A 27,165-nucleotide genomic window follows, 5' to 3' on the forward strand; every position below is an offset into this window, starting at 1 on the left:
CTTTCAGGGACATCAGTCTATTAAAACTTGGCATAGACAGAGAGACAGAGGCCACACAGTTTTCCCAGAGAGGAAAATTTGTGGAGGTTGAGGGGGAAAAACATGCAGGGCAGGAGAGACCCACTAATTCCACGCAGAATTCTGCTCCACTAATTCTGAGGGCAGAAGGGGCCCTTGGTGTTTTCTGATCTGGGGAAGACGGTGTCTCCAGAAGATGAACCTGGCAATGGAGAGAGGCGTGGGCTAGCAAGGGAGAAAAGGTGGCCAATTCTGTGATGATAGTAGGAGTGGGAGGAAGCAGGGGATGCAGGAGGCAGGTGCAGGAAGGCTGGAGGTGGTGGTTGAGTGGGGTTGAGTGGGTTGAATGGGACAGAGACTGAAGTAGGGGCACTGGGCCAGCTAGGCATGAGAGCAGGAGCTTGGCTTCACACCATTTGCATTTGTCAGGGTCACAAAGTGGCTGAGAAGACATATCCAAGAGGTCATTGGCCATGAAGGATAGCAGCTTACAGGGCAGCAAGTCTGGGGTAGGGGCGGAGGGGAAAGAATGTGTCCCAGGAGCAGCTGCAGTCAGGCATAGGAAAAGAAGGGACAGATATGGAAGAATCATCAGACAAATGGGGAAGGTTCTGCATCAAGGGCAGGAGTGTCCATCAAGCAAATGGCCCTCAATTCACTATCCTGTCATCCCTTCCACACCAAGCTCTGCCTCCAAGGGGTAACTGCTGGAAGGGTGAGCTGGGGTCATAGAGGGCTCTTCCTGAGAATCATTGGTTCTAGTGCCTCTTTCCCATGGGTTGCCACCATCTTGGGGAGATGACTAGACTTATGGTCTGGTACAGGTGAAAAAGAGAAGAGTGAGCAAGTAAGTGTGGCAGGGAAGAGGGCTCTGCCCCCAAACTCCTTCATAAGGCAAAGAGACTACTGCCAAACAGCAGGGGTCAGGAGGGAGCCAGCAACATCCCCTGGCCTAGGCTGACCTTGGATAAGCCACAGATTTGTCCTTTTCTTATTTGTGAAATGGGACCAGGAGAATGGGTACCTATTCATCAGGCTGTTTTGAGAATTAAATTCTATAATGTATATGAAGTACTTAGAACAATATCTGGCATAAGATAAGTTCAACAAATAATAAAAACAATATCCTCCTCCTCATCACCATCACCACCATCATATCATCATGACCACCTTCACCATCCTCATCACCATCACATCATCATGACCAATCTCACCATCCCCATCACCACCATTCCCATCATCATGACCATCCTCACCATCTCCATCATGACATCCCCATCATCATGACCACCATCACATCATCATGACCAATCTCACCATCCCCATCACCACCATTCCCATCATCATGACCATCCTCACCATCTCCATCATGACATCCCCATCATCATGACCACCATCACATCATCATGACCAATCTCACCATCCCCATCACCACCATTCCCATCATCATGACCATCCCCATCATCATGACCACCATCACTGTCCTCACCATCATGACCACCATCACATCATCATGACCATCCTCACCTTCCCCATCATGACCATCCCCAACATCATGACCAACCTCACCATCTTCATCAGCGTCACATCATCATGACCATCCTCACCATCCCCATCATCAGGACACCATCACATCATTATGACCATCCTCATCTTCCCCATCATAACTATCCCCATCATCATGACCACATCACCACCATCACCACCACCCCCCACCATCATCGTCCAGGAAATGACAGGGCATTCAGGAACGCAGGTCTTCAATGAGCCATGTTCCAGGAAGCAACTGTATAAACTGACACAGAGTGTAATATGCTTTACAAGACCTAGTCAATGGAAAGCCTACGAAGCAGTGATGGCTTCAGGGGAAGAAAGAACTAGTTCAGGCAAAGGGCATTTTAATAAAGAAGGGAGGCAGACTCCCCCTGACCCTGATAGAATTTCTGACCCGAGTCTTCTACCTTCCATCCCTGGGTGAAGGCGGAAACCTGACCAACCCTTGCCAGGTGCTTCATTCACATTAGCTCATTTAGTTGTCTCTGGAGTTGTGTCGGGAAGATAGGTTTGTCATTTTACAGACTGGGACTCTGCAGGTTAAGTCATTCGCTTGAGGTTGCACAGCTGGTGGCTAAGCTGAGCTTCAAACTGCTGTGTGACTGCAAAACATTCCCCTGCTCCCCCCCCACCCCCCAAGTCAGAGAGCTTGAGTGAGGGCTGGCAGAGGGCAGTCTAGTCCCTGGCTCCTAAGGAAACTCGTTCTGTGTTAGGACTGAGAAAATGGCCTTTGGGGTCCCAGTTTATGGTGTGTTGACAGCCTCGTCCATCCTTACTTCTTATGGGCCCACATGCAAAAGGAGCCCCGTGGGGATGGGGGCAGGGAAGCTGAGCAGGTCATGAGCTTGTCTTCCCAAATGGCACCAGGCTGGGGGAGCTGAAGACCAGAACGTTGCATCCCAGGAAAGTATGGCTGGGAATGAGGAGGACCTGGAGGCCTACTAGGAAAGAAGCTGGAGACTCAGCACCATGTGGCTCAGGCTTTCCCAGACACAGGATGTCAAGGGCATTCTGAAGTGCAAATTCTGGTCAGTAGGTCTGGAGTAGGGCCCTGAGAGTCCGCATTCTGAAGAGCTTCTAGCTGTTGCCAGTGCTGCTGCCAGTAGTGAGATGTAGAGGGCCTGGGCATCGCTGGACTGGCTGGCGAGGGAGCCGCTAGACCAGAGGTGTGCTCTCCAGAGCAGACGGCCCACCTGTGGTGTGGGCAGAGGCCGGGAGTACAACCTGTCCCCAAGTGCCTTTCTTTTTTGGCACAGTGACTGACTCCTCCTCTCCACCAGGGTACAGGAGTCCCTGCCGACAGCCTAAGGATGACACGGAGCCCAGAAGCCATCAGAGAAAAGAGTGATAAATCCAAGTTCATAAAAATAAAAATTTTCTGCATTGCAAAGCCCATGAGGAACAAAGACAAAACACAAATGACAAACCAGGGGCAACTGTTTGCAACATGCTTTACAGGCAGAGGGCTCGTTTCCCTAATTTATAAAGAGGTGTTATAAATCAATAAGAAAAAGGCCAATAATCAATAGAAAAACCGGGCAAAGGCAATGAGCAGACAAGAGATTTGAATATATAAAAATACGCTCAGCCTCACTCGTTTTGAGAAAAATGAAAGTTAAAACTATACTTCGATACCAATTTTTTCCTATCAGATTGGCAAATATTTAAAAAGATGATGGCACACTGTGTCAATGAGAATGTTAGGAGATGCTCGCTTGCAGCAGGGCCAATGCGAGTGTCACAGGACTGTCCTCTGACCCAGCAATTCCCTCCTCCCGACGCCCCTTACAGACACGCCTGAGATGGTGGACGATGGTGTGCCAGACAAGCTTATTCACTTGATAAGTCATCTCAGTGTTCATCAATAGATGACCAGTGCGGTGACTGGCAAATCAACACAGTGGAGTACGATACAGCATCCCAAGAAAGAGCAAGCGGTCTGCGTGGGGCTGTGACATCATATCCGAAACTGTCGGAGGAAACAAGCAAGGAGCAGCAGTACGAGCGGAGTGTGCTACTGTAAGTGGAGAAAAGGAGGGAGCTGTATGTGGATGGAAGGCAGCAGATTATCAGTGACTGTTCTGTTGAATGGAGGGAGTGAACGTCATGTAAGGGGTGGGGCTCGCAGTTCTTGCTGACCATGACCCCAGGGTCTCGAGTTGCTGGAGAGCTTGGGCCACAAAGCTCAGTGGCTGTGGTGACCAGCACCGGACCCCGAGAGGGGTGGGCTCTGAGAGGGAGCTGCGGAAGGTCCTGCATTCTTGGATGTTGAGAGAGGTGTTGGAACAAGCCTCTCGTCCCCCTTCGTCCTATGTGCTCTCCCACCTGGTTTTCACCAAGTCAGGTGTTGCCTGAACCACACTGGCTGGTCAGTTTCCATGTCAGTTAAGCCATAAGCTGGTTTCGTTGGCCAGGCCTTCTTGGGATCGTGGTTGATCTTCCTCTGGTCCCTCCCTCCTCCTTGTTTTCTAATTCTTAGTCCTTGACCCAGGCCCTCCTGGTATCCTTTTCTGAGTGGTATCTTTTTTACGGGATGGTCCTTTTTTGTTTCTGCTCCTCAAGTCTCTCTCCCATGGGCCAGGAGGGAGGCCTGACACTGCCGTCCAGGGCACATCTGGCTTTCGTCACATTGCCGGATTATAACAGCTACTATTTGGAGAGTGCTTATTAAGTCCTAGATACTATGTTAAGTGCTTTTCGTTCAGTGTTTCAGTTATTCATTCAAATGTCTGTATTAAATGTTTACTAAGTGACATTAAGTGGTCTTGGAGATACAGTGACAAACAAGACTAAGTTTTTATCCCTGTGAGGCTGACTAGCAGAGCAGAAGAGATGAACCACAAGCAAATATATAGTCTACTTTCAGGTAGGGCTGTGCAGTTTGAAGGGAAATAGAGCAAATTAAGGCCATCAAGAGATATACGGCTATGTTTTTCAGGTGTTCGGGTGAGACCCCATCTGAGGATGAGCCTGAATGAAGGGAAGGAGTGAGCCCCGAGAACAGTGGTGGGAAAGGCATTTCAGACAGAGGGAACAGCAAGCATGAAAGCCTCCAGTGGGAACATGGTGAGCAAGAGGAAGGGTGTAGGCACCGAATCAGAAAGGCATTAGGGCTCACATCAAGGAGGGGTATGGCAGGCCATGGCAGAGACTCTGGGCATAGTCTACGGAGCTGCTGGAGGGAGTTGAGTTTATGAAGTTGATATGATTTTTCATATTCTATAGATGATAGGGTTGAGGCTGAGAGAGGTCACCCAGTGAGTAAGGTGCAGATCTCAGGGTCATACAGACTAACTCCTACTGCCAGGATATAGGGTCTCAACCCTTTTCCAACATCCCAAAGGCTGGCTGAGGGAGAGGCCAGGGCCATTCTTCTGCAGGTCCCTCCAATGCCCCAGCACAGGCTGAAGGAGCCCCCAGGCACATGCCAGGAGCAGGCATGGGCTGGCAGGGCTCCTGGAGGGGATCTCAGATTGCCCACAGTGGGCAGGGTGGCAGCGGCTGAGCATTGTGCCAGCTGGACCCCAAGAAGTGCTGAGATGGCACAAATGTCCCAGCTCCACACCCTGCCCACTGTCGATGAATCAATTGAATCACTCAACTGCAAAATTAACTCAAACCCACAGACATCCCTCCAACCCACAGAAGGTCACTGGGAGGTGCACGTCTGGAACAGAGGCTTCTGGGCACTGTCACCCCCAGCACTGGGGGCCCAGCTCCAGCCTCTCCCAGATGAACATTTGTGCCCCGACACCCGGGGGGTGGTGGTCCATGCTGTCTGCCTCCCCTCGTCCTCCCTTTGTTGGCAAAACTTCTCTCATGCCTGATGGATCATGGCCTGTCTGTTCTTCCTGGATTTACTTATAAAGTTTAGATCGTGCTCTTAGGACCTTCAAGGTCTACCTGGGTCTGGGGCACCAGTACAGAGACTGTGCCTTCAAGGAGCTTCAAGATGGTGAGAATCAGGTACCTAGAGAACTATAAGGCAGCACTGGGGACACTGTAAATTTCAGGAGGACAGGGTTTTTGTCAGTTTCATTCAGGGGGCAGCCTCAGTGCCTGGCACACAGTAGGTGCTCAGTCAATATTTGTGCAGTGAATGAATAGGTTCATGACTGAGTGGAACTTTGGTGAGGCTAGGCTGACCCGGGAGCTGACATGACTGGTGGGGGGAGTGGGTTGCCGTTCAACTTTGACAGCACCTGGGAATCACTTAGAAAGCATTATAGTCTGATAGCTGGGTTTCACCCCAGAGGTTTGGATTGGACTGGACTGGGGTGAACCTTGGGAACTAGGAGTGCTAAGAGCTCCCCAGGAGATTCCAATGTGCAGCTCAGGCTGAGAACCCCTGCTCTGGGCTTCGCAATGGAACGCTCCAAAAGCGTGGGAGGGTCTCCAGCCTCAGAGCCACTGAACCCTCTCCTCCCAGGTGCTCGGTGCCTGGTGAGTGGGGAGGACAGTCTGTCCCCTTCCTCTGGCATCCTGCCGGCCAAGCCCATGTTCAACACCACCCCCTCTTCCACAGTTCTCCCTATTTCTGCTTCCCTGCCCTACTGCCTCTTCCTGGAGACTCACCCCTTCCACGGCTGTCCCCTGCTGCTGCTCCCCTCCTGACCTTGATCAACTTAAAGGGTTGATCAGCCCATCAATTAATTGTGTCCTAATCCAATCTTGGCTTAGTTGGAGAGAGGGCAGTAAATCCAGCTGGGTAATCATGCCCTGATATTTGTGTAGGGATAATTACTATCTCTCAGGCCTCACTTGGTGGCAAGATGAGATGAAAACCCATAAAACACCACTCGGGGCTGTGGCTCATTGTTTCTTGGCTGCACAGGGCTGGCTGTCAGCCAGTCAGCCCCGCCTGCCCCTGCCCCTGCCCCTGGCACAGGCCCCAACCTCTTCCCCTGCCATTCATGCCACTGGCGGGGCTCGACATTAGGGGCAGTCTCGGGTGTAGATCCTGACCTGGCCTCAAAAACCAATAGGGGCAACATTATGGGCCCAGGGAAAGCGTGTGTGTGTGTGTGTGTGTGTGTGTGTGTGTGTGTAACATTATGGGCTCAGGGAAAGTGTGTGTGCGTGTGGGTGTGTGTTGGGAAAGCGGCAGGGAAGGCGATCCCCAGAGCCAGGCAGTCCTCTGCCTCTGGGAGATCAGAAGGGTCCAGGCTGGGAAATACACAGGTCTGAATTGCAGGGTGTTGTCTAGACCAACCCAAGAGGTTGTCGCCATCTGGAAGAGGCCAATGCGTGTCCCACCTGGCCCCTCAGGGAGATGAGGCTCTGCATGGTTTAGGAGGACACCGTGGCCTGAGACTTCCTTGCAGATGTTCTGGCTCCATGGGAGTGGACTTCGTTCTACGGCACTGAGCTCAGGCTTGAGAATGTGGACAGGGGCTGGGAATGACCTGGATTTTTAACCCAAGAACACAGCCCCCAACATGTGCAACATTGAGCACCCTCTATGAGTCAGGCTCTCCTCTAGGGCCTGAGAACATAGGATTGAGTAAGGCCGTGGAGTATCCTTTTTTTTTTTAAGTATTATTTTTATGAGAGAGAGAGAGAAAGCACGAGCAGGGGGGAGAGGTGAAGGGACAAGCAGACTCCCCACTGAGCAGGGAGCCCAATGCGGGACTTGATCCCAGAACCCTGCGGTCACAACCTGAGCCAAAGGCAGACGCTTAACTGACTGAGCCACCCAGGCGCTCTGGCCATGGAGTATCTTAATTAAAGGGTGGATCTGGAGTTGGACCCCTGGGACTTATAAGTAGTGTGGCCTTGTGCCAGTCACATGAACTCTGTGCCTCAGTCTCCTCAGCCGGAAAGAGGGATGCCAGGACCTGCCTAAGTGCACTGCTCTGAGGCTCCAGTGGGACGATTCGTGTGAAGGGCTCAGATACAGGCCTGGCATACTTAAGTTAGCCACTACCGTTACCCTTACTGTCACTCAGCCTTCCGATATCAGTGTCCCTCAGCCATCCCTGGGTGGTCCCTGGACCATCAACAGCATTCCAGCATGAGGGCATGTGAGCATTGCAGGATCTTGGGCAGCGCCAGGACCTGCTGTGTCCGAATGCGCATTCACACCAGACCCCCCAGGTAAGTCGGCTGAGACGCCCTAGGCCGGGAAAGGCTCTAGGACCTCAAGGTCTATCTGCTTCCAAGTTGTTTCCCCAGCAGCTAGTGTCTCTAGTCTGGAAGGGAGTAGGTGCTCAGCAGGAATTTGTGGAGTGAATAAATGAGCTCAGCTAAAAGTGGTGGGGGGCCCTTTCAAAGCATTTTGGAAGGTCCCCTAGAAGCAGCATGGAGGGCGATTCCAGGGGCCATCTGTCCAGTGAGAAGGGCTGAGTGGCAGAGCCATGGCAGGAGCAGTGGGGGGGTGGGGGGGAGGGGTTAGGAAGACCAGAGCGGGGGCGCTGCTCAGATTGGGAGATGAAGATGACAGGAAGTCTGAGGGAGGCCAGGGATCCTCTCGGGGGTCTCTACTGGGACACAGAGAGCTCCGGGAGGCAGCGGGGTCCTACCTATGCCTGGGGGAGCCTGTGACAGAATAACCTGAGGATGGCTCTCCCCCCACCCCCACAGCTGGTGTGGGAAGCAGGAAGGGGCCCGAGGCCCCAGCTCCTTACCTGAGAAGGCATTATTGGTGTTGAGGAAGTAGATCTCCTCACGGCCATCCCCATCAATGTCACAGGCTGTGACCCCAATAGCGTTCCCCTGCCGGTCCCGCAGGGCATAGTAGGGGGAGCTGCGCTCATCCACTGCAATGTTCACCAGTCGCTTCTGGGTCCGGTCATACTTCAGAACCAGGTTGGGGCCGTTGTACCTGGAGGAGGAGCAAGGAGGGGGTGTTGAGGAGGAGCAGCTGGGCTCACCTGGTGTCCTCCCATCCCACAGTGGGGCTTAGAATCCTCCCAGACAGGTCAAGTGTGGGGCAATTCAGCCTTGGGGCATTCTGGGGGGACCCCCGACAGCCTCGGCTCAGGGGTCGCTGGGTGTTTGGTGAGTGTCCCTGAATCAGCTACAGACTCACTCAAAGCAAGAGTCAGCTGGGCCCACGTGGGACACAATATGAAAGCAGGGTGGCGCGGGGAGACGGGCAGCTTTGCCACAGGCTTCGAGAAGGAAAGGACCACCCCCTGCCTCTCCATGGCGCATTTCAATGTCAGAACACTTTCTTATTTATAGTCTCGCTAATTTAAATCTAATAAGCAAGAAGGGTAGGCATGGGAGGGTGTATTATTAAACCATTTTGCAGATGAGGTAACTGAAAAGCAGTGTTGGGGTAAAATGAGGCGGAGAGAGTGAATGCACTTCCCCAAGTTAGGGGTCAGGTGCTAGCACTGGGACCCAGGCTCTTTCTGGGCAAATGAGCCCTGGAGACACAGAGGCTTTCTTGCTGAGGTTTGAGATGACTCTCCCGACAGAGTCCCAGCATTTAAACAAGGGTGTCAAGTGAGCATCTCAGATGGGAGATTGCGAACACATCTAAAGTCTGTACGTGGACCTGCTGGATCTCCTTCTCGAAGGAATGCAATATGAAAGATTAAAATGCGCGCAACTGTCCTCATCTCTTCTGTCTCATTCTCCCACAGCCGCACAGCCTCCTTGCTGCACTGAAGCCCAGGCACGTCCTTGCCTCAGGGACTTTGCACTTGCTGTTTCCTCTGCCCAGAATGCATTTCCTCCAGATACCCACTTGGCTGTCTCCCTCTGTCACCAAGTTCAGGTCCCGGCTCCATTGTTGCTTCTCAGCAAGGCCTGCCTGGACACATTCCTGAAACCTACAAACACCACCCCCTCCCCGTGCTCCTTATCCCTCATCCCTGCTCTCTCCCTGCAAAGCTTTTACAAGCAGCTGACAATTCTCTGTCTTCGTGTTTAGCTCTCTCTTCTCTGTCTGATCCCACTGGAGTATCAGCTCCACAAGTGCAGAACTTTTTGTCTATTTTGTTCCCCGGGGCCTAGAACAGTTCCTGGCACACACTAGGGGCTCAGTAAATACTTGTTGAATGACTGAATGAATGAAACCTCAGAGTCCATGTCTGAGTCATAGGGCTTAGGTATCACACAGTTCGTTTCTTCCCATTGCCTTTTGACCTAGAGAGAGCGCTGTACCCAAGGTCACCCTCCAGCAGTATGGCCGTGAATGTCTGAAGGCCTCCTCCGACCTCTAGGGAACACCGGCTTGCCAGACTCTCCTAAGGAACCCAGCCAATGTCCATCCATTAGTCCTGGCCTCCTGCCTTTGTTTTAACCTAAGCGTGTACATCCTGAGTGACGTTCAGCTGCCAGGCTCTGGCTGTCCTGGCTGAGAACGCTTTGGGGGTGGGGATGGGGTGGGTGGAAAGACCTCTCCAAGGTCTTTGAGAGAAATCACTTCTTGCTTTCCTGAAATGGATCCAACTTGGCCCTCTCCTTCATCACCGAGATGCAGAGCCCGTGAATTTTGGGGAATGCTGAGCAACTGGCCGGGCACCTTCTGGCACCCACAGTGTGTGTGGGGGGTGGAAACAGAGCTCATCGGGAGCTGAGTCAGCACCCGGCAATGGAAGGTCGCGCCTTGGACGCCTTGACGAACAGCATAGCTGAGGGCTGCGAGTCGAGGGCACAGCACGAACCGTGGATGTGTCTGGGCAGGGGAGACAGAACACTTGGGTTCCAGCACCGTCAGCAGCTTGCTCCAGCCCCCAGGGACAGAAACCACCTTGGGTGCCACACACTAGTCCTTCCAGCCTCTGGATCTTCTGGTTGCTGCCATCCCTGCTGTTCCTCACAAGACACCACGGTCCCAGAGGGCTGTGCTTCTTGAAAGCACTATCAGATGCTTTGGCTCACCTGAGCCCCACAGAAAGAGGGTAGATGAGGCATTTTCTAGAAAAGGAAACTGTGGTCCAGAGGTTAGCCACAGTCACTAACCCTGTCACAGTCCCTCTGCGTGACAGCCCCCATGCTGATAAGCCTGGGGGGGTTGGATAAGCCTGGGGGGCTGGACGTGAGGGATGTGAAAGGTCACGTTTCCTCTCTCTGACACCTGCCAGAGATTGCTGGTTTCTTCCAGAAACCAGCTCTGTGAGCGTCGTCCCAGTCCGGCGCCAGTCCCCTGGGACAGGACTGCTGTGGACGGGGAGGGGCCCAGAGCACAGTGTGGGCACAGGGGTCTGGCCCCGCCCCTTCCTGGCTGTGACCTTGAGCTTGTCACGGAGTGCCTCGCCTCTAACTCAGGGCTGCCACATACCTCATAGCCTGGCCGTGAGGCTGAGACAGTGGGTGTGATGACACTTGGTAAACTGTGAAGAGTTACACAATGATAACTTCTCATCATTGTGAAAGGTAACACAACAGCTGAGGCCCAATCTCTCACTCTCCAGTGATCATTCTGAGAGTTTCCAAACACACTCTAGTATTTCTTATCCCAAAGATCCCACCCTTGATCTCTCATCCTCTATGGGTATGTTTCTTTATTTAAAGCCCTTCATAGCCAGTCTTCTAGAAGACTTGTCTTCCCAGGCTGTCTCCACTCTCTCACCGCCCATTCACCCTACCCCGATCCACATTCCCCCCAACTCCAGCAAAGCTACCTTTGTTACTGCCATAGGGGGCTTTCAGGTGGCCACATCCAGGGACAGGTTTTCTGCCCCCTCTCCCCCAGCCTCCAGCAGTTTCTGGCACACTGGCTCACAATCTGGGCTCCCACTGCACGGGTCCCTGTTAAAACACTCTGTCCTCTTGGCTTTGAGGATGCATCCTGCCCTCTGGGGCCCTTCTCTCTGATTCCCTCTCCTTTTACTTTGGGTAGGTTCTTCCTCCTTGCTCTGCCCTCTTCATGGTGGAGTCTCCAGTCCTGTTCCTGGGCCCCCTTCTCCTCTCTCTGTCCCCTTGCACCGGGGGATAATCCATTCCCATGACTGACAACTCCCAAATTTCTATCCCCAACCCAAGTCCCCAGTCCGAATATAGACTCCTATATCTGCCTGCCTGCTTGATGTCTCCCCTTGCACACTCTACACTCATCTCTGATGGAATGTCCATGCCCAATTCTCATGCCCAAAATGGGATGAGAATGGCTCAGCCCCCCTCCTCCCTGCAATGGGCACCTGAGTACTGGAAGCCCGAAACCCGGCACCAGCCTTGGTTCCCCCACCTCCTTGTCTTCACATCTCATTCGTCTGCCAATCCTGCCATTTCTACCTCCTAAAATATCACAAAGGCCTTCTCTTCTTTCCTTCCCTGCTGGCACCATCTTTGGAGAGTCTCCTGCCGGCTTCCTCACCAGCTCCTGAAATCTAAGCCCCCCACACTGTAGCCAGAGTCATCTTTTAAACACATGAACCAGATCAGCCCCTCTCCTGCCCAAAACCCATGGGAGGCTTCCCCTCAGGTTGGAATGAGCCCGTACTGCCCCCGACCTGGGAGCCTGGCTCAGTCTGCTCTCAGCTCGCCGACCTCCTCCAACCACACTGGTGTCCTCCCAGCTCCCAGCATTCCAGCAGGTGCAGCCCCACCCCGTGCCCTCTTGCAGGGCTGCTCTGTCTGATGAGGATGCTCTCCCTCCACCTCCCTCCTGCTTTGTCCCAGGTTGGCTCCTATTTACACTCTAGGTCCTGTCTTGAAAGTATCTCAGAGAGATCGTCCCCTGGTCGGTATCCCAATCACTGCCTCCACTGTCCTTCTCTTGTTCAGGTACCTAATTTCTGCTCCCTTCTCCCAGCAGATCATAAGCTCCATGAGGGCACAGACTACTGTCTGCATTGTTCACGCCTGTCTCCCCTGGACTGAGTACATAGCGAGCGCTCACTAAATACTTGCAGGGTGAACAAAAGAGAAGGAGCCTGTGGAAGGCACAGGGTCATCATGGAGCGGCGGAGCAAAAAATTAACTTTCATCCTGCACCTTCATTAGTTCCCGAAAGACAGGCACAGACAGCGTCATGACAAAGAGGAGGCCGAGGGCTGGTACCCTGGGTGAGGATCAGAGAGAACAACAAAGTGTCATAGATAGATACAGAGGATCTACCTTTTTTCCTGCTGAGAATCATTGACCCATGCGGGAAAGAAAGGTCACTTAGGCAGTTACACAAAGGGAAGCCAGATCAAAGGACATAATAATTATTGGGTACCTACTGAATATTAGATATTATGCTAAGTAACTCATCATAGGTAAATGGAAATTTTAAAAATTTGAATATATAAAATATGCTATATCTACTTTAAAAATTAAGGCTAGGAAACTTTTTTTTTTTTCCCAGTCAAAAAGGGAAAGAATGAAAAATAGATGGCTATTCAACATTATAGTCTAGGGAGAGAGGCAGAGTAGAAAGAAGAGACAGATGTATCCAGACACAAAGAAACAAGATAGAGACACTAAGGAATGCACACCAATGGAAACTGAGGAACAGTGGACCCCGAGCACAGAGAGAAAGCCACACACATAAACGCAGGTAAAGAGAATGGCCAGATAGACGCATGTGGAAAGGGGATACGCACACATACCAAGACAAACAGAGAGACTCTTGGAAGGACACAAAGTCAGAGAAGTACTCATAGGACTCTGGGATATCATCACAGAGAAACAACCCACCCTGTGGCCATCTTGGGCATTTCCTTTTTAAAAGAGTTTTCAAGATGTATGGCATTTTCACAACTATGGGCATAAGGGACTATTTTATTCTTGTTCAATACCCTTTTTTTTTTCACAGTATCCTTATTTTATAGATAAAAAAAGTGACTTTCAGAGAAAAGTGACTTTCTGAAAGTCAAACAGCTAATCATTAGAAAAAATAAACTGAAAGATGTACTTGTCACTTAAGCTAAAGCAGGGATCAGCAGACCTATGGACTTTGGGCCAAATATGGCCTGCTACCTATTTTTGTAAATAAAGTTTTATTGAGACACAGACATATTTATTCATTTATGTATTATCTATGGCTGTTTTTCCTACACAACAGACTGTATGGCTCCAAAGTTGATAATATTTACCATCTGGCTCTTTGCAGAAAAAGATTTCTAAGGACTGAAATGATTGTCAGCCTCAGGGCACCTGGGAGGCAGTTGGTTAACTGTCTGATTTGGTTTGGCTCAGGTTGTGATCTCAGGATTGTGACCTGAGGGTTGTGAGATTGAGCCCCGCGACAGGCTCTGTGCTCAGCATGGAGTCTGCTTGGGATTCTCTCTCCCTCTGCCCCTCACCCCACATGCTCTCACATGCTATCTAAAGTAAATAAATAAATCTTTAATAAAGGATCATCAGCCTCCTATGGTGGGTATGTTACATGTTCTAAGTGATCATTATTAGAACACAAAATTAGAATAAGTTTTAGTAAAAATTAATTTGGGGTCCGCACTTGGGAATATACAGTTTTCTGAAACCAGTACTTGAGGGTGAGTATAGGTAGAATGTAAGGAAGATGTCAGGTCTTAGGATGGAGACCGTGAGGCAAAATAATATGCCGGGGGGAATAAAAGAGATTGAGAAGAGTTGCCCAGGATGAGAACAGGGTCCCGTGTATGGGGGTTTACCTAAGGCTAAGAAATGAGCAAATGCATGTGCCCTTTAAGTGAGTGAGGGGTTAAATGGGGTGTGGTAGATGGCCTCCAAAGATGGCTGCCATCATTTTCTTTCTTCTTTGTAAGCACATATTACTTCACCCATCAAGAAGTGGAATCCCTTTCTCTTCCCCTTGAATCTAGGCTGGCTTTGTGACTTGCCTCAACTGTATAATATGACAGATGGAAGTGATGTTGAGACAGTTCAGGGCCTAGCCTTTACAAGGTCTGCCAGCTCCTCCTGTCTCCAGGGAAAGCTGCTCCTAGGTAAGAAATGTGACTACCTTGAGAAAACCATGCTCTGAGAAAGCCCAGTCTAGCCCCATGGAGAGACCATGTGGAAGATCACCTAGGCAACAGATACGTGCATAGGGACATTGTGAGTTGTCCAGCCCAGCCCAGCCCAGCCTACAGCTGAATGCAGCCAAATGAGTGACAGCAGGTGATGTCCTATGGGGCAGAAGAATGACCCAGTGGAGCCCTGCCCAAATTCCTGACCCATAGAATGGTGAGAAATAAGAAATTGTTTTTTAGCTTCTAAATTTTTGGAAGAGGAAGCAGATAATGATGACCTATCATTTCAGACCTAAGTGGGGAAGAGTAACTTAACCCTGGCAAGTAGGAAACAGTATTATAAATCAGTGGGATTCTCTAGGTCAGCCATTTCAGTTTACAGTAGGCAGGTCTCCCCAGGCCTTCCTTGGGCTGATACTTGGATCTTAGAATAGCTAGTGATCTATGCAACGGTTGAGGGTGGAAGGGTACTAAGAAAGAAAAGGATTCTGGACACCCCTGCTTTTCTACCTCTCCTTCTCATTCTTTAATTTCTAGCCAAATCTAACCGTTTCCCATTTTGAATGTATGACCTTGAATACAGATCATTTCTTTGAAAATATGTAATGCTCTTTTTCCCTTTTTACATATTTAATTGTTTGAAAGCCACGGAGGTTAAATAGGACCAGAAAACATATGGGAAATTATTTAAACAGGAGACGCACAGATTGTATCCTGGAAGAGGATATATCCAGAGGCCAGATATTAGCTGAAAGGAATGGAGACTTTGGTAGTGGGAGGGTTCTAGGCATGATAAGAACTCTGAGATTGAGGATTTTATAAGGAGCAAGTTGGGTACATCTGGAAAGGGCATCCCAGAAAACAAACAAATTAATTTGATCCTGAATTTGGAGCTATCCAGGTCAGAGAAGACCCCATAAATAAGTGCAAAGAAGAAGAAGGTAACTCTAAGATAGAGGACAAAAACCTTTTGTCCTAAGTGGGGGATGGTTTGTCAGGAAAGGGATGTTTGGCACCAAAAGGTCAGGATAATCTGTCGTGATGAGTGTCTGTGTTCTGTAAAAACTCCACGCCGACTGATTGATTTACACCTTGTTCTAAAAAAGATCTGTGCTCAGCATGTGCTTTATATGCCCTTGGAATTTCTTATATTTTGATGAGCATGGAAGCACCCAGAAGGCAGAGGACTATGGTGTGCAGCTCTTTCCCCCACGGTACCTAGGACAATGCCAGAAAGAGGCAGGTGCTAAGCCATTGTTGTTGTTGTTGATGATGATGATGGTGATGATATTGATGGTGATGCTCGTGATGACCATGACTCTATTCCTCACTGCATGTTTATCTCAAGAAAAGAGGAAGACAGGGAGGCAGGAATCCCATAAATAATTAAAGGAGGGATCCAGGTGACAGATGGAGGCTGTGTTAATCAGGATTCTATGGTTACAAGTGGCAAACACTCCACCTGAACTAACTGAGGAGTTTCATGCTCAGATGTCAAACTGCCAGAACCGAAAGGGTGCAGCCAGGCCTCAGGGTGATCAGAACAAGGGTTCTGACCGGAAGTCTGTCTAGACTTCATTTCTCCTCTCCTTTTCCTCTATTGGCTTCCTTCTCTCACACCGTCCTCCTCCACAAGGCTTGACCTGTGGCAACATTCTCAGCCTGGCCCCTCAGCTTACGCACAGATGGCAGAAGCTTTCTTCCTTCAGTTCCGATGGGAGAGGTCCCGGGACAGGGCTCTGATTAGTTCAGGTTGAGTCATGTGCCCATCCTCAGGAGCAGGGAGCCTGTGGTCGACGGCCTTCAGCTAGCACCAGAGCTAGCGAGAGCAGCGTCTCAGGAGCTACATATTTTCAGGGAGAGGAGTGCCAGGAAGGATGAGGGATGTGTCTCCAGACAGACAGTCACTCATCTGGGTCTGTACATTCCAGAGACAGACTTGCCAGGGCCTACTGATGGAAGGCAATGATTCTCTGGCACCGTCGAATCCCTGTGACCTCTAGATCTATCTCAAGGTCTCTCCACTCCCCTACAGAAGCCCCAGAAAGAGGTAAACACAAAAAGTGGAGTGACTGTCTGATTCACTATGTTCTGGAAATGGGTCCAGTTCTTGGCCTCCTGCCCGCTCCTCCATTGTTAGCTGCAAGGAGGCGAGAGGGCACACAGGGTTGGCAGTGAGGAGCCTGGTGTGGGGGGTGGGGGGGCACGAGGTGCGCTCTGGCCCAACTCTGTGATCAACTTTCCACGTGTTCAGGCAAATGACTTAACTGCTTGGTCCCCAAATACTTTAGATGTCTAGTTAAACTTTCTTTCCTCATGCTATAACTACATAGAAGGTTTTAGATAAAAAGATGTTAGCCTTTGTCTCTGTCTCTCTTTTGGTTACAGAGGTGGGCCAATTTAGAGGCAGAATAGCAAGGCCAGTAGCCTGGGGAAGCAAGAGTGAAAAAGATAAGCCAGTCATTCTCCAATGGCTATATTCCACCCTGCTGGGATTCTGTTTCCAGGATGGGCACTCTGCATGGCCCACGATATAATTTGCAGCTCAGAGAGCCTCCAGTCCAATATGGCAAATAAGGAGCGGTCCCAATCCCAAGCTTTCTCCTGGGGTAAAGCCTTGATAGAGAGGTACATTTGATCCAGAACCTGAAGGAAGTACAGGATTTTTATGAGACTGACGTGCTACCTACTGTGCTAACAAGACACATTGGACAGGATTTTTATAGAAGATATATGAATTGGGCATTTACAAAAGTAATAGTGTGAGCTATGAAGGAGAAACATATGCTTAGAGAACAGAGGGTAGACTAACTCGATGACGCAGACGTGTGCTGGACAATCAGGGAAAAGAGTAGAAGGCGAACTGGAAAGTACATGGCAGCTGAGATCACAGAAGATGTGGCACATAAACTAAGACTTTGGATTTTATCTGGTGGAAAATGGGGGAGCTGTTGGAGGATTCTGGCAGGATGTGCCATTACATACAATACATTACAATAGCACTGTTCTGAAGAGCATTGTCTGCTGGTTGAGCACATGAAGACAGGCCAGAGGAGAGACTGAAATGACAGTGCAGAAGAATGGGAAGTCCCCTGAATTATTCCAAAAACCCCTGGACTACTTTGACTAGATTTTTGTTCCTTGCAAGCAAGTGACTCCTAAGACAGAGCAGAGTCAAGAAGGCACAGAAATCAAGAAAGAAAGGGTTAAAGAGAGAGGCATGGCCAAGAGTGCTAAATACTCTCAAGAAGTCCAAAAGGCTTGGGGAGCCTGGGTGGCTCAGTTGGCTAAGCAACTGCCTTCAGCTCACGTCATGATCCTGGAGTCCCACGTTGGGCTCCCTGCTTGGAGGGGAGTCTTCTTCTCCCTCTGACCTCTCCCCTCTCTTGCTCTCTCTCTCTCAAATAAATAAATAACATCTTTTTTTTTTTTTTAAAGTAAGACCAAGGACTGGAACAAGCAAATGGATTTGGTAACTTGGAAGGCACTCATGACCTTCAAGGAAGCTGTTTCCTTAGAGAGGAGAGAGGAGCTAGGTTGGGGGCAGCAGAGCATGAATGGGCAGCTCTGTGGGACCAGAAGGGCTCAGGAAGGCCTAGAATCCTGGCCGGGGGACACAGAGTGAAGTGACAGTTTCACCACACTATGGGGCCTGGGCAGGTCTGTGGGTAGGGCGAAAAGACCCGGGAGGGCAATGGATTTGGAGGGACCTGGGCAAGACGTGTAGGGGCTGGGGAGGGCAGAGTCCCAAGTACAAGCAATCTAAGCTCAGATCACCTGTAATTAAGAGAAGAGGAGAGGAAGGCAGGGTGGGTAAGAAGACAGGGTGAGGTGGAAGAGAGTGACTGGACAGCTGGTGCCCAGAGACCTTGGTCCTCTCCTAGGTGAAGAAGAAGTGAGGTTCGTCGCTGAGAGGAGGGTGTGGAAGTCATAGCTTGAGGAAGCAGGAAGAAGCCAAAATAACAACTGAGGAGCTAATCCATGGCCATTTTCTGTGATAAAAGAGGCATGCAGGGTGAGCCACCTCAGGGGTGAAGTCAAGACAACTTGTGGGGGGAACAGGATTAGCTGAGGGGGCAGGGAAGACACACTCTGCACCTGGAGTGGAGCCATCCCAGCAGCGCAGCCCTGACAGGGGTCAGGGAGTCTGTCGGGGGCAAGGCGCAGGCAGCGGTGGAGTGCAGGCAGCACTGTCTCAGGGAGCCGAGCTCAGGATGGGGGCAGGCAATTGGAGTCATAGACCTGGAACAGGGGCTGCCTCCCCCTCGGCCCTTGGGAGTGGCTGGGTGAGGATGGGGGCAGCATCTTCTCTAGGGAGTGAGGGGCGGGCTCTGTGGCTGTAACACAGGGGCCGCAGAAGGTGCACTGGACCTGGGTTAGAACAGAACATCTGAGAGGCAGTGTAGCTCCGTGGGGAGGAGTATGACCCAGAAGTCAGACCACCTGAGGGCATATCCCTGCTCTGCCGCTGTCTAGTGGTGTGGGTGTCCTTGGGCAAGTCATGAAGCCTGGCCATGCCTGCCGCAGGGTTGTGCAGAGGATTAAGAGAATACCCGTCAAGTTGTTAATACAGTGCTGGGCCAAGAGCTCAAAAAACACTAATTACCATGTCTGTCTTTTCCCATATACACTCAGTGCCTGATGTACAATGGGAACTCGATAAATATTTTTGAAAGAATGAATTATTATGATTATTACCTGTGTAGCCTTGAGCGCAGAAGACTTAGGTCCGCCGAGTTCTGGACTATATTTTATTCTCTTAGTTCCTAACATAATGTCTAATAAAGGAAGCTGTTTACATTCTCTAGGATTCGGTTTCCTCATCTAGAAGGCAGGGTTCATGATATTGGCTCTACCTCAAGGTCAGATAAGATGACCTCCATAAACCGTGACCCAGCGATAGGTTTTGCACGGGCGTGCACACATACACGTGCATACATGTGTACGTGTGTGCACACACACAGTATATGGCTGCTGTCTGCAGCACAGGCCACCGCCTCAGCCCCCAGGGAGCTCTAGCTCTTCTACCCTATTTGACAGGAGCTGAATGATAGGCCCATCGAGCTGCAGGACTGCCCGGTGAAGGGGAGGCGACAGGAATTCATTGAGGTCTGGTCACGGTGGCTGTGGTTTTCTCCAGCAAGGAGGAAGCTTGGGATGAGCACTTCATTGGACATGAGGTATGCAGGAAGCTGCTTTAAGGCAACCTGGCCTGCTGCCTGCATTGGATGGGGAAGGAAAGACGCAGATGACTAGGTACAGGTCACAGGCCCTGGGGAGGGAAAGAGAGCAGAGAGGTCTTGGCTGGCCAAGGGCAGGGTTTTGTGTGAAGACAAGGACCAGGCAGGCTCCTGTTGATCACAGCTCCTGTGAGGGTGGAGATGGCCTTGTTCAGCTTAGAAGAGTCCAGTCCTTCCAGCCCCGGGCTCTGTCCAACTGGAGTCCTGGCCAGACTCTAGCTGGGTGCATCTCCCTTGACTATCTGCTTAGAATTTCTAATTTAAGTCACTGTTGGAATCTCCTTACCTGCCCCATGCCTTGTCAGGATACACAGGCCATGCTATGGTGGCCCCTTACCCCTTTGCCTGCCTAGATCGCCACACACTCTGTCCAGACCCCATATAGCTCTGCTTGCCGGACTTTCCTTCCTATTCACCCTGCTATCATCTCAGTGGGAAAACCAAGTTCCTTGTAGTTGTTTCTCAGGCTGCAGCTAATGGAGGCTTGCCTGACTGTGTCTTGAGAAATAATAGTTGGAGGAGGCAGCAAAAGCCTTCTAGTTGCTATGGAGTGTTAACTGATGAATTAAACTCTTCATTTTGATTTGAAGAAAACAGTCCTAGAAGAGACTCTTGCTTTAAAAAAAAAAATAAAGCTGCCAACAATGAAAGGCATTCATTCAGAGGGGTCTTTGTTGCCAAGCTGGCTTGAATTCCCTTAGCCATGCATTAACACTAATCAGAATCTGGCTGTTGGAGCAAATGTGCATTTAAAGTTTAGTGATAGAAAATGTTGTGTGTTAAGTATTAGCAAGAAAGTACCAGATGTACCTAGATAGTTATTCTTTAAAGTGCTTGCAGTATAAAAATTACCTATTTGAATGGCAATTAGAAATAAACAGTTATTTTAATTAAAAACAAAAGGTACATGACTATAATCTAAGATATTAGGTAATGTAGACACTTTATGTTTGAACAATCCATCTAGAGTAAAGCCCCACTAGAGCTGGCACACAGTAATTGCAAAAGGAAGATCCTTGCTACTCAAAGTGTGGGTGGGAACAGGTGGCACCAGCAACATTTGGGAGCATGCAAAAAATGCAAAATCTTGGGCCCCAGATCTCTGAGTCAGAACCTGCATTTAAACAAGATGCTCAGGTGATTCATGTGCACGTTCAAGTTTGAGAAGGGCTGATCTGGATCAGTGTTCCTCGAAGAGTAGCCTGGCAACCATTTAGATCAGAAACACCTGGGAGCTTGTTAAAAATACAAATTCCTAGGGGCTGCTGGGAAGATGGCAGAGTAGGAGGGCCCTGGCCTCACCTTGCACGGCTACCTAGAGAGCCCACGTCGGAATAGTAACCCAGCAAGTGACCCGAAGATTGGCAGCACAGATTCTCCACAGCTGGATGGAGACAAGAGGCCAAAGCAAAGTGGATCCACCCCCAACCATATGTTCTTGGCAAGATCCCATCAAAGCAATACTACAGACCCGGCAGTGTGCGCACAGAACAGATAGGACCAACACCCCTCCCAAGTGAGTCCTGCTCCAGGGAAAGGGGAACATAACGGCACACCAGTCTGACTGCAGGCCCCACCCATCAATAAAAGCGTCTCAGGAGACAACACAGGGAAAGTGTCCTGCAGTTTGGTGCTACTTCATCTTTGGAAAACACCTGGTTCAAGGCAGTTCAAGCCCAAGGCAGCCACAACACCACAGGCACCAGATGCTGCCTGCAGCAGGCAGAGAGCCATCGCAGGCTGGACTGAAGGCAAACACAGCTCTGCCACCACAGTAGGACACCCCTGTAGTGACACACATAGGAGATATCCCTGAAACACCATTTTCTGATGAAAGGAGACATTGCACTGTGGGGTACTATACAACCTCTTCTTCACAAAGCCATTACTTTCAAGTGTGGGATACATAGCTGAATTTCCCAACACACAGAAACAGACACAGCAATAGACGAAATGAGGAGACAGAGGAATATGTCCCAAATGAAAGGGCGGAACAAAATCAGAGCAAGAGACCTAGACAAAATGGAGATGAGTAATATGTCTGACAGTTAATTTAAAGTAATGCTCATAAAGATACTTGCTAGAATTGAGAAAGGAAGGCAGGACCTCCACAAGACCCTCCATGAAGAGATAGGAGACCTAAAAAAGAACCAATTACAGAAAATGAACTTACTAAATGAAATTAAAACTAGACCACCTGGAATAAATAGCAAACAAGAGGAAGTAGAAAAACGTATCAGCAACCTGGAGGACAGAGTAATGGAAAGTAATCAAGCTGAGCAGATGAGAGGGAAAAAAAAATAACACAAAATGAAAACAGACCCAGGGAACTCAGCGACACTGTCAAGCATGAGTTGCATGATAGGGATCCCAGAAGGAGAAGAGAGAGAAAAGCAGGCAGAAGATTTATTTGAAGGAATAACAGCTGAAAACTTCCTGAATCTGGGGAAGGAAAGAGAAATCCAGATCAAGGGGGTACAGACAGCCCCCAACAAAACAAACCCAAAAAGGTCCGCACTAAGACACAAAGTAAATAAGATGGCCAAAAGTAGTGATAAAGAGAATTTTAAAAGCACCAAGAGAAAGGAAAGCAGTTACACACAAGGGAAACCCCATGAGGTTATCAGTGGGTTTTTCAGCAGAAATTTTGCAGGCCAGAAGAAAGTGGCATGATATATTCAAAGTGCTAAAAGAAAAAAATCTGCAGCCAAGAATACTCTATCCAGCAAGGCTTTCATTCAGAATAGAAGGAGAGAGGGAGAGTTTCCCAGAAAAACAAAAGTTACAGGATTTCATGACTAGGAGCAAAACCAGCCACATCCCCATCACACATAATGCCATCAGCCTGTGGGTCCCAAATCCACAGTCCAGCCACCCTCCTTCCCAAGTCAGCATGCACAGCCAGCCACTTGCTGAATGCCAAGTCAACATGCCTTCACCTCAGATCAATAAGGACTCAAAATGACACTCTTCCCCTTAAATTCCCACCCCTGTGTTCAAATTTGTGCACAGAAGTAGGCATAATTATAACAGCAGAATGAAGCAACCCAAATAGTTGACACTAATTTGGTGGAATATATAATGTATAAAAGGAGTGTGCTAGGCTGAGAACATCTCCAACAAGCAAATTAAAGAACAATACATACAACATGATTCTGGTTACTAAGAGAAAGAAACTTGGGAAAAATAAAACAAGACAAAACCAGAGAGGGAGAAAACCCTAAGAGACTCTAAATCATAGGAAACGAACTGAGAGTTGCCGGAGGGGAGGGGGAAGGGATGGGGTAATTGGGTGATGGGCATTAAGGAGGGCACTTGATATAAGCTCCGGGCATGATATGCAACTGATGAACTTAGTGATTCATAACCCCTGAAACTAATAATACACTAATAATATGTTAATTAATTGAATTTGTTAAAAAAAAAAACAACCCAAAATACAAATTCCTAAGCCCAAACCAAACCTGCTGTGTCAGGATGTCCAGAAAAGGAGTCTAGGAATCAGCATTTCAAATGAACAACCTCTCAGGAGGTTTTTATGTCCCCCAAACTGTGAGATCCACTCAGTCTTTCCATTCTCATCAAGGTCCTCTAAGGGTCTGCTGGCACATGGCACGCTGAGTCCAGCATGAAAGGATTTGGATGGGCATCATCTCTGCCATTTAGGGGTTTCTAAGGACATTGCTACAGCTGAACAGGTAGAGAACAAGCTATGGTATAAACACCTGGAAGTATTATACATTGAGTGTATATATTCACAATGCACTGGACTCTCCCACACTTGTGGATATGCGTCCTCTCTGAAGGCGGAGAATAGTGGACACATTGTCGTCTTCCTTCCCAGCTCTCCTCTTGTTGCCAAGTAGACCTCTGTTCCGAGGGGACATTCATGCTTTTGGGCTACTAAGTTGGGCCCAGCCCACATTTCGGCCACGTGAGTGTCCTGCTCAGAGCAGAGACAAGGAACCAGTGATCCATTTCATTAACCTTTCCCTCGTAACCCTCTCCTCTCCTCCTGGTGCCCACCACCCCTTCCCAGGGTGAGCAGGTCTCGGCCCTGTACAGCTCTGCCCAGCTGTTCCCAACACGCAGGTCAGGAAAGGGTCAGATCAAGCCTAGGCATCTGTGAGCACTCAGTCCTTGGGGATGGCATGAGCTTTTTCCTTGTCCTTTTGATGTCTGCATTTGGTTCCTTCAGAAAGAGAGATTCAAACCATAATGCTCTTTTTTAGAGATAAGAGAAAACCAGCCAGCATCTTTTGAAATTCAATGTATGACAAGGGAGATGGGGCAACACGGGATAGGAGCCTGGCTGGAGGTCTCTGTGGACTCGAAGCTTCAATAGATGGCAAGGAAGCCAGCCTCCACAGTGGTCCTGTAGTGGAAAAATGTGTAGGCTGGGCTAACCTGGCCCTGATCTCAGGACTCAAAACACACCAGGCAGTTGCCAAATGCTTTCCGATTTACCCATAGGTATGACCGAATCCTCTGAGCCATCTAGGAGGGGTCATTACTCCTCTCCTCTCCCCCTTTAAATGCAACACGAAGGCCACATTCCTAGACTCCTTGTCATATGTCTGGAAAGATGGAAAGGGTTGGGCTGAGCCTTGGATGTGTTTCCTCTGATTGCAAATTCTAGTTTCCTCTCACCCAACAATAATCCCTTATTCTAGTCACGAACTAACATATTATTTTAACTAGACCAGGGATTCCTTTTGGCACAGCTCTCCCAGATTATACCAGTGAGTGCAGAACTAGCACGTGATACGCCCTCAGCAGGTATGGTGGCCAAAAAAGAGTGGCTGCTTCTCTACTCGGGCGGGGGAGGGGGTCTGGCCAAGTCTCGGAGGTGTCGGTGAAAAAGCAATGCCAGGTGGTGCTCACGGAGAAGTCTCCACGGGCTGGCTGCTGTGGAATCACCCTGGGAGGGACATTTTTGCAGCAGGAAAACATGGAAGCCCATGCTGGGCCATGGATCATACAAGCGCCACGTGGTGGCCCGTGTTGAAGGTTAACACAGGGAAGCTGGGGGAGGGGGAGCTGCTCTAGTGGGAGCAGGATCCAGGAGGCATTCCTGCTTGCCTTGAGAGCCCCCTCCAGGCCTGGATGTGGATGGTGATGACACTCGACGGTGACAGCAGAAATAATGCTCCTGTCGGCGCCATCATTGGACTCCACAGATAAATGCAGGCCTGTTGCCGAAATGACAATCCGGGTAGTACTAATAACTGACTCATCGTTGTGATTGCTGGAGCTGAGGCTCAGGAGGGAAAGGAAATCTGAGCGGGAATCTTCAGCGACCAGGAGGTTCTGCTGGAAGGGCCTTCCAAGAGCTGAGAGGGCTCCTGACCAAGCCTGCTTGCCCACTTCCAAGAAGGAGGCGTGTCGCTCTGCTGTATCAGTCCAATGCGTCCAGCTCGTGCCCTACTCCTCCGTCTTTGTGTGGAACGATTCCCACGTACGCAATGGGTACTGGGGACCGGCCAGGCTGTGCGGGGGCCACAAGCCCCTCTGTTAGTTTCCTCAGGCTGCCGTAACAAGTTGCCACAAACCGGGTGTTTTAAAAGAGAACCGTCTGCTCTCTTAGACCTGGAGGCCAGTGAAGTCTGAAATCCAGGCTCTGGCGGGGCCACATTCCTTCTGGAGGTCCTGGGAGACAACCTCTCCCTGGCCTCTTCCAGCTTCCATTGGTTCCAGGTGCCACCTGACCTGTGGCCGCCTCACTCTAGCCTCTGCCTCCATGTTCTCACGGCCTCCTGCTCTCTCAAAACACCGTCTGCCCCTCTCTTTTAAGGAAGTACGTGACCGCATTTGGGGCTCACCCAGATAATCCAGGAGAAGCTCTTCTCAAGGTCTTTAATTTGATCGTATCTTTGGCCATTAAGATACCGTAGGATCCAGGAAGTGGGGCACCAACCAACCCATGACAGCCCCTCCGAATTAATGTTCATTTTCCCATAAGATGTATCAGGATAATAATAATGGCGGCTGAGGAGCACCTTAGGTACTTCCTAGGTGTCAGCTTGTCTGACCCTCCCGACTCTGTAAGGCCAATAGCCACGATTTCCCATTGCTAGAAAGAACAGAAGTGCCGAGGTCCGTCCTCCTCCACTCTCAGCAGAGGTTTTTGGTCTGTGTCCTGTGGGGCTCAAAGGTCCTTAGGGACCCTGAGAAGAGGAGCAAGGCCCTACACCACTAACCCTCTTTGACCACAGCAGGCCCATGCAGATATGATTAGATACTAAGAGGCTGCAGAAGATTTTTTGTTGTTGTTCCAAAGGGTTACATTGGGAAAGAACACTGGGCAAGCCACAGCTCTGCCCTCCACTGTTGTTGCTCAGGCAGGGGCCCGGGTTTAGGAGCCCGACGCCTGGAGGCAGACACACCTGGGTCCAAATAGCCTCGCTATCCTGTCCTTGTTCTGTGTCCTTGGGCAAGATACCTGACCTTTCTGAGCATCCTGGTTCTCATCTGTGCAGTGGAAACAGTAACAGTATCCACCTCAAAGGGTGGTTGTGAGAGCTGAATGGAATAGGGCACTTATAATGCTTACAAAGGGCTCAGTAGAGAATAGCCTTTTTTTTTTTTTTTTTCATGGTTCTCGTCATTGGCTGGTGCTTATCTCTACCCATCATTTCCCTTGATGTTCGATCTGGAACCCCTGGAAAATGAGTGTTTTTCTATACAGGTGGGTCCAGCTGTCTTTCCCTCACTGCCATTTCCAGAGGGGAAGGATGCTGTCACTCTTCCTCGCTAATGTTTGAGGGTGCTGTCACCCACCCTACGCCCAGAGGGTCCTAGCCACCCACTGGGGTAAGGTCACAGCCAGCGTTAGTCCTGCTTAACCCTCACACCCACACCTTCTTTGCCAGAGAATACGACTAGCGGGTCCTTCACTTCAAAGTGATGATGATAAGGGGCAGCCATGGCCTCAGACAGGAATCCACCAAGAGGCCGGAATGACAAACCTTGTAAAGGTGGTCCCTGGAGGGGGATCTGTGATGACCACAAAGGTCTATTTAGTGACATCTGTGGGGTTCTAGATGATCCTGGAGTAGAAGGTCTGCTGCCTCGGTGACCAAGCACCACTCCCCTAAAGACGGTATGTAAGTGATGGGGGGAGCGTGCCTGCCTCTGCTAAGGGCTTACTATGACATTCACCGTCAGATGAGTGGAACACGTGACTTCCAGGAGGCAAGCTGACTGACACCGACCTCTTCAATGTATTCCAAGACAGCTGCGTTAAGCATAGGTTCTGATTGAATTTTAGAATGTGTCATAATGAGAGCTTAGCATTTATTGACTTCTTGCTGCCTGCCAGGCACTGGGCTAAAGACTTTATCTGCATGTTCTCATGTTCCCCAAATGAACCAATTATCCCTTCTTACGGACGAGGCACAGGAGGCCAAGTGACTCCCCAAAGGTCACGTAGTTGTGGAGTGGTGGTGTTCAATGCGGTGGGCCTCTGAAGCCTGTGCTCTCCGCCCAACTGTGCCCTGACCCCGGGGCCAGTGTTC

At 49.9% G+C, this 27,165-nt stretch overlaps 1 protein-coding gene across 4 annotated transcripts in view; it reads right to left on the reverse strand.

Annotated features, from left to right (window-relative positions):
- Window positions 1-27,165, reverse strand: part of CRTAC1 (cartilage acidic protein 1) — a 136,378-nt gene that overhangs the window by 43,397 nt on the left and 65,816 nt on the right. For all 4 annotated transcript variants that reach the window (XM_032311974.1, XM_032311973.1, XM_032311972.1 and 1 more), the window contains exon 3: window positions 8,199-8,395. In XM_032311974.1, the coding sequence (XP_032167865.1) occupies window positions 8,199-8,395 (197 nt within the window). The remainder of the gene's footprint in view (window positions 1-8,198; window positions 8,396-27,165) is intronic.

Source organism: Mustela erminea, chromosome 14, assembly GCF_009829155.1.
Source record: "Mustela erminea isolate mMusErm1 chromosome 14, mMusErm1.Pri, whole genome shotgun sequence".
NCBI classification, from domain to species: Eukaryota; Metazoa; Chordata; class Mammalia; order Carnivora; family Mustelidae; genus Mustela; species Mustela erminea.